The sequence below is a fragment of the Paramormyrops kingsleyae genome, chromosome 7 (assembly GCF_048594095.1).
Source record: "Paramormyrops kingsleyae isolate MSU_618 chromosome 7, PKINGS_0.4, whole genome shotgun sequence".
In the NCBI taxonomy this organism is placed as follows: domain Eukaryota; kingdom Metazoa; phylum Chordata; class Actinopteri; order Osteoglossiformes; family Mormyridae; genus Paramormyrops; species Paramormyrops kingsleyae.
Window position 1 is genome coordinate 27,587,266 of NC_132803.1, and position 8,153 is coordinate 27,595,418.

The 8,153-nt window shown below is 44.1% G+C and overlaps 1 protein-coding gene across 2 annotated transcripts in view; it reads left to right on the forward strand.

Annotated features, from left to right (window-relative positions):
• Window positions 1–7,711, forward strand: part of LOC111857333 (bone morphogenetic protein 1-like) — a 45,337-nt gene extending 37,626 nt beyond the window's left edge. For both annotated transcript variants that reach the window (XM_023838063.2, XM_023838064.2), the window contains exons 15-20: window positions 431–611; window positions 2,946–3,071; window positions 3,328–3,455; window positions 4,161–4,374; window positions 4,510–4,760; window positions 5,762–7,711. In XM_023838063.2, coding sequence (XP_023693831.1) covers window positions 431–611; window positions 2,946–3,071; window positions 3,328–3,455; window positions 4,161–4,374; window positions 4,510–4,760; window positions 5,762–5,896 — 1,035 coding nt within the window. In that variant the 3' untranslated portion in view covers window positions 5,897–7,711. The remainder of the gene's footprint in view (window positions 1–430; window positions 612–2,945; window positions 3,072–3,327; window positions 3,456–4,160; window positions 4,375–4,509; window positions 4,761–5,761) is intronic.
• The last annotated feature ends 442 nt before the right edge of the window (window positions 7,712–8,153 follow it).

The window sequence follows — 8,153 nt, forward strand, 5'->3', positions numbered from 1 at the left end:
ATATTAGTCGTATGCACAGTAAACAGTCAGTTCCACCATACAATGAAAATCTACTTTGTATGTCCTTCTGCTAAACATAAATTAACACAAAACACGGATCAGAAGTACAGATTAAGGTGCATATAAGTAACACAATTATAATTATTATAATAAATATGCAGACACTGCAATGTAACATTGTGTAATGTAAGCATAAAGCAAATATTGCAATAGTGGATAAGAGAAAGTTATTAATACTGCAAGGATGCGCTGCCATGAAAAGAGGTTCAGCTTTGATTGCGAATTCCATGGTTCACATGGATGTTGCTAGATGTTGATGACCGCTCTATGACATGCTTCCAACTGGGAATTCGGTCAAGGTAGCTTTGGCTTTGAAAAGAAACCTCTCTGGGGTCAATTTTGTCCACTTTCCTCTGCCTCATACCTGCAGGTGTGCAAGTACGACTACGTGGAGGTGCGGAGTGGACTCACACCGGACTCCAAGCTGCATGGGAGGTTCTGTGGTCCGGAGAAGCCTGAGGCGATCACCTCCCTATACAACAACATTCGCGTTGAGTTCAAGTCTGACAACACAGTGTCTAAAAAGGGCTTCAGGGCCCAGTTCTTCTCAGGTAAGTGGCCGTGTGGAGATGCAGGCTGCCTCCCCTCTGTGTCAGAGCACAAGCAGGAGCTGTTAAACACATTTATCTATCCCAGGGAAGGTAAAATCCACACTGGGATCCAGTTGTTCACATATAAGTTAGCAAGTTTGGCACTTTCAGTTGAACTGGTTAGTAGGCAATTCTCGTGAGACTCATAAGACTCAAAGGAGATGTGTATGATATAATTTATTAATGTATTATTATAATTTCTTATTTAAAATGCATATAATTATATTATTGGCCACTGGTATCATTGTTTTTATAATTTATTTCATTTCATTTGGAATAAGTTACTGAGTTTTGGAGTCGTGTTCTCTTAGCTCTATTTTCCCCATAGAATATGTGTATTTGAAAATGCGATTTTAGTGAATGCGAGGTTTTTCAGGAATGCGTTAGTCATATTGCAGCAGGACTGGTACTCTGTATATACACTATATGGCCAGTAGTATGCGGACACCAGCTTGTGCCACATCTCATTCTAAAACCAAGGTTATTAATAGAGATGCACTGATCTGATATTTGGATCGCGAACGGCACCAATCCAGACCTACTTGACGGATCGGGTATCGGCCATACGTGACCGATCAACGTCTAATACTCAGTTATTTCGGATGTTGCAGTCTCAAAAAAGATATCTCCTATTTCGTGTTAAATCTATTTGTACAGCCAAACGCACTACAGCTCTTTCTCATTTTAGATTTTTTGCGGCATTCATGCTAAAAGCTATGGCTGCCTCTCAGTCTTTTTGCCACTCAGTGGGTGTGAGCACAGTGACTTCTGCCTGCTGTTACGTCATGCGCATACCCGTTGCAGTAGGAGGAGCGTAAGAACAGATCAGATAAGAAGGTGACGATCAGGAAATATTTTACGCTCTAAGCAGGAACTAGTAGCACAGCGATTTGCAATCTTAGTAAAAACAAAGTTTTGAGAGGTGGGAGTAGCATTTAGTGGAAAATGCGAGACAACGCGACTAATATGAAAAAAGCAATGTATGATTTGGGAGTCGCTAACTTGGGCTGTGTTGCTACAGCTTGTGATACACAAGGGGCTGCTATCGAAACGAAGTGCTGCTGTTGCCAGTGGGAGAAAAATTATGGGGCATTTAAAGCATTCGCCACTTGCGTATACAGTCATCCCTCGCCATTTTGCGCTTCGACTTTCGCGGCTTCACTCTATCGCGGTTTTTTCAAATACATTTATTCATTAAAAAGTTGATAGACAGTGAAAATGATACAGCGCGCGCTCGGTTGTCTGAGTCAATTATACACCTCTGTATTACAATTAAAATTAAAATTACTGTACGTATGGACTGTAGGCCTATGTATTCGAGCACCCCCTCAAATCCTTCAACGCCAGGTGCAGCCGAATAATAAAGAAATAAAGAATCCTACTTTGCGGAAATTCATTTAACGCGGTAGAGTCTGGAACGGATTAACCGCGATAAATGAGGGACGACTGTAATCACTTGGAAGATATTCAAATGGAACTACAAAATGCCTCAAAAATGCTTAAAACATGATATACATACAGGGTGGAACAGTACGTTATGTATGTTTCTAGTAGCCTAATTAAAGATTTTTTTATCTGTATTTACTAGTTGAAAAATATTTATAATATTTAAAGTATCAATATATATCGTATATTTGTTATATTAAAATATTAAAGTAAAATAGTTACTGTATCGGAAACTATATCGTTATGAGCCGTTGTGTATCGGAATCAGATCAGAACTGAAAAAATGTGGATCGGTCCATCCCTAGTTATTAATATGAATTTGGTTGCACTTTTTTGCTGTGATATCCTCTGCTTTCCTGGGGAGGCATTCCATTAGATGCTGAAACATTGCTTGTGGGAGTTGCTGCCATTCATTTTGGGTGTTGATGTTGTGTAATCAGGTCCCCCTCTGTGAGCTTGCTTATAGTAAAGTCGGTGCTTTTTTCATATTTCTTTTTTTCTCGTAAAAACAAATCTTATGCATCTTATTTAGATAGTTATTTCGTTTTAACTATTTCTAACACTTTATAATTATTCATCAAGTTTATACCTTTTTGATCATTCAATTTGTTTTACTATGCATGTACACTAACCATTAATTCCTGCATCGCATGACTCCATGTCTGCTGTGTCCCTCATTATGGCTGTGAGCCATGGTGGGCGGCCCCAGGTTAAAACTGGCACCCGGGGAGCCCACCAGACCTCCTCATCTCGGCCATGGTTTGTCATTGTGTTTTTCTGCGGCATGAGTTGCCTGGCCTGTCTGACGTCTGAGCCCCCAGCCCCTGTTTTTTTCCTGTGGTTCTGCAGATAAGGATGAGTGTTCGAAGGAGAACGGTGGCTGCATGCACGAGTGCGTCAACACGCTGGGCACCTACAGCTGCCTGTGCCGCAGCGGCTTCGTCCTGCACGACAACCGGCACGACTGCAAGGAAGGTGTGTCCCGCGAGTGCCCCCAGCGATGCCACGGCGATACACACGTGGATTTGCAGGATACCAGCTGCAGAAGGGATGCTGATAGTACACCTTTTCTAGTAGTTTCCATTTAAAGTTTACACTAGTCTTGCAGTATATTTTTTGGGATTCTTTCCGTAGTATACAAAAATGTGAACTTGTATAAATATCTTAGGGAAATGCTGAGCTTAGCTTTTAGCTGATGCCACATTGATGCTTGTCTTTTCCTCCATTGCAGCGGGCTGTGATCACATCATAAATAGCGTATCTGGCATCATCACGAGCCCCAATTGGCCTGATAATTACCCCAGCAAGAAGGCCTGTACCTGGGCCTTGTCCACCACCCCAGGCCATCGCATCAAAATTGTATGTTGTCTGCCTTGTTCTGTCGGCTTAGTGGAAAACAACTTAATGCTTAATAATGTAGCCACGATGTTGCCCAATGATCACATAGCCTGATGTAGCCCCATAGCTGTAATGATGTAGCCCTTCAATGTAGCTTAATTTAGCCCCATAACGGTGAAGACGTGGCCCCTTGACAGTGATGATATAGCCCGATGTAGCCTCTTAACAATGATGGCGTTGCCTGATGGAGTCTCACCAGTGAAGATGTAGCCCCTTCAAGTGGTGATGTATCCAGATAAAGCCTTTAGCAGTAAAGATGAGGCCTGATGTAGTCTCATAACAGTGAAGATGTAGCCCCTTCAAGTGGTGATGTATCCAGATAAAGCCTTTAGCAGTAAAGATGAGGCCTGATGTAGTCTCATAACAGTGAAGATGTAGCCCCTTCAAGTGGTGATGTATCCAGATAAAGCCTTTAGCAGTAAAGATGAGGCCTGATGTAGTCTCATAACAGTGAAGATGTAGCCTTGTAGCAGCGGTGATGAAACCCTTTGGCAGTGATGATGTCGGCTGATATAGCATCAAACAGTGAATATTTAGTCCCATACACTGATGACGTAGCCCGATATATTCCCTCGGATGTGATGACATGGCCTGTTACCTCTGCTGATGCATATTCCCATTTGCATTCTGGGAAATAACAGAGTCGTCGCTCCATCCTTACACTAGGCCTTCAATGAGATTGACATGGAGACTCACCTGGAGTGTGCCTATGACCACCTGGAGGTCTATGACGGACGGGACGCCAAGGCCCCCAGTCTGGGCCGCTACTGCGGAAGCAAGAAGCCGGCCCCCCTCATCTCCACTGGCGACAGGATGTTCCTGCGGTTTTTTTCTGACAACTCTGTGCAGAAGAAGGGCTTTGAGGCCTCACACTCAGCAGGTAGGCCAGCCTCGGCTTCTTTTGAGAGAACCACCTAAGCCCAGGTCAGCAAACTCTGGGTCAACCCAGATAATAATACCAGTCGGGGTCGTTTGGGAGAATGACCTCACCAACACACCTCATCAACCCACACAGAGTGTGGCGGCAACCTGAAGGCCGAGGTGAAGACTAAGGACCTGTACTCCCACGCCCAGTTCGGGGACAACTACTACCCCAGTGCCTCCGACTGCCAGTGGGTGATCTCAGCTGAGAAGGGTTATGGGGTGGAGATCATCTTCCAGACCTTCGAGGTGGAAGAGGAGGCGGACTGTGGCTATGACTACGTGGAGCTCTTTGACGGCGCAGATACCAAGGCTCCCCGGCTGGGCCGTTACTGTGGATCGGGGGTAGGACCAGCCACTGATTGCCGCATATCGTGGTCTATTTAACAATTATCCTTATTAGCATAATTACCTGTAGGTACTGGTGTGATTAACTAGAGTGACATCGAGCTTTAATGCCCTTTATTGTGTTGGTAGCATTTTTACAGATCATGCATGGAAATAAATCTGGAAAGAGTCAAGAGGCTGTGCTGAAACCTTTCTTGTTAGGTTTCCCCTGGCTGCTTCTCTGGCTTGTGTGCCCCTTGAATAATCATTTCACTCCCCAGAGCCCAGAGTTCCTCTTTTCTGCCTGTAATTGTCCTATTTAGGTCAAGTGTTCAAGCCTGGCCAGAATTTGTATTTTTCTATAGACCTTGCGCTCATTTCGTCTAAGTTTTTGAGAGCCTTGGGGAAAGAATTAGTGCACCCTGTGTGTAAAAATTCTCTGCATCCATACATTTTCCCTGGCTCCAATATATGCTCTAATACATATTAATATGTTTTAATAGATTTCAGAAAATACGTGCACAAGCCTCTGAAAGAGGCTGCTATGGAAAAGCAAAGGGATTATGGGTAAGAATGCTGAGCAGACCTCCTCTGGTCTGAACAGACAGTGCGGTACAGCATCAGAAACTGGGTCCTGCTCGGTTCAGTATTGATGTGCGGTGAACTCAGATTGCCCAGACTTGACTAGAGGGGAAGTGCTGTCCCTTGTAAATTATAATTTGCAGTTAGAGTACCAGTGGATGCAATTTGAGAGAACAGCAGTGAGTTTGGCAGATGGAGGCTCTCTGATAAATAAAAAGAATCAAGTTTGCGAATTGAGTGTTGGCCACGCTCTTATTTCTGAGCACTTTCTGGATACATGCATCATCTGCGGATGCAAAAAAATGAATGAAATCCTTTAACGCGACGGAAGCTTTGTGTCCGCTTGCCTGGTTCTCCCCTTGCCCAATCCCCGAATACTGTTTTGCTGCCCCCTCCTGAGAGAAGTGGAGCTGACTGCCCTTTCTCCACCCCCCCAGCCCCCAGAGGAGATCTACTCTGCTGGCGACTCCATCGTCATCATGTTCCGTTCCGACGACACCATCGACAAGAAGGGCTTCCATATGCACTACACCAGCACCAAGTTCCAAGACACGCTGCACTCCAGCAAATGACCTGAAGATCGGGGGCGGGGGTGGCTGGAGGCGTCGGTGCAGTGGAGCCCATCGGCCGCGAAGGTCACCAGGCCCACAGGGTGGTGGTGGGAAGGGCCGGGCCTGGCCCAGCCCCCTTGGTGGACCTCTGGGTCTTACACCTATGGACTGTGAGGAGCAAAGCCATTGTTGAGTAGACGTTGATTTTACCTGTTACATGACTGCATTTGGCGTGTGGGTTGGAGTGGATAGATTTGGTGGGGGGGTGGGCTGGGGGGGGGGGGTGCTTTGGTCAGTTGGAGATCTATTATAACTACATTTCTCAGGATCCACAAGGAAGCAGGAATCAGCTGGTCAGAACCCTGTTCTTCCTGGGCCAGTCCACTGTAGCAGGCAGGAGATGGGGTGCGAGGAGGCAGCGAGGCAGCGAGCCCACTCTTCCTGCATAACACCCTCAGTTCTCTGGGAATCTCCTGCCATCCCTTCAGAGAACAGACTCCGTGGGCATTTCAAACAACAGAAAGCAAAAGAAAAAGAGAACTGAAGAGAGGAAGAGAGTCTGAACAGTTCCGTGTAATAAAAAGCAGATAGGCAGCGGGTCAGTAAGGGTTATTATATTCCTGTTGTCATGGTAACTGGACACAAGTTCTGTTTTTTCATTATTGCCTTTAACAAGAAGAATAAAAGAAACACTTATTTTATTAAAAGCTTAATAAATGTATTGTGGCCTACATCACCTTGTTTCGTTTGTCTTGTAGCAGCCATGGTAATATACGTTTCCAAAATCCAGCAGAACTTGGTTATATGCTCTTAATTTACTCGTGTTGTTACCCCGTTATTGCTTCCTGGGTCTTGCGGCTGTTTGCTCCGTAGGTTCTGTTATGACAACATACCCTGCCGGCCCACATATGGTGACAGGGTCCCCTAAATTGGTTTTAGTTACCAGTGGTTTAGCCTTGAGGGCCTTTCTATTTCTGTGCTAATTATCCTCTCTTGGATTCACATCAGGAAGGCTTGCCTGCCTGTCAGCATACATTCACGGTACCGCAGAGGAAAGGCCATCGTCATTAGTGGGGCCGGTCCCTTGCTTTCTCACCAGCCTGTTTATTGAGCTGCCTTGTGGCTGTTGCCGGATGTCGGACATGCCCCACTGGCTTTGTGACTAATGATAAAGGACACCGATCGGCCACCTCAACCGATGCGCCTACAGGCAGCATCTTCCATGGTAACAGCAATGTGGAAAATCAACACATCAAGTAGTCACTTAGCAATAATCGTTCCATATGAGAAAAGAACTTTACTCACAGTTCCTGCTACAAATGTTAATCAGAAGTGGCCTGATTATAAGGCATAATGTGTTGAAATTCTGGATTTCCTCTAAGGAATTCTGGGGAAAGATAGAATTATCTTGCTTAGTGCTGACTAAGTAGACCTGCTCGAGCACATTGTGAGGTTTTGTAGTTGTTATTACGGCTCAGAGAGAGTAGTGAATGTCAACTGAAGACATTTCTTCCAGTCATAAAAGCTGGCCAATATAAACATGTATTATCCATATATACACTTATCGTCATATAAATTTTGATGATAAGAAAATGACAGGCTGTCAAATAGCATGAACTTATTTCACCTCCTGAAGCATTTCCATCCAGTAGAACATACAGCAGCTTACAGCCACAAGCACCAGCAATGTCAAACCCTGGAATGAGCAGCAAGGCAGGCAGAGAAAAAGCCAACCAATAAAACGTACTGTCGGTGTTTTCTAGCGTTAAACCTTATGGCAAAAAGTTAATTGTTCATTTTTGTATGATTTATTTATTAAAATTAGATTTCACTTTACAGTCCACTCAATTGGTCATCATTTTCCATGTTCTGAATGTAAGGGGAATCCTAATGGAATTTTAAGAAAAACTGGAGCTTGGAAGTAAAGAAATAATGGCTGAAATTATATCATGATAATTATCGATCTTGACTGAAATGGAAAAAAAAGTAATAAAACATTTTGCCATATTGCAACAGCCCAATCATGAAGATATGTGACAAAATCCCTCATGTTATTGTACAAGTATATCATTGGACTATGAGATCATAAAAACTGTCAACTTTTGCAGTCATGCTAATTAGTAGCACCAATATAGGTGAAAACTCGGATTACCCAAACTTAAAGGTAGAGCCACATTGTTTTTCTTGTCCAGTCTCCATAAGGAATCAGCAAAGCGGATTGAAGTTTGTGTGATGTTGTCATTGAGCCAGCTGGGGCAATTCTCACAGACATTTATAC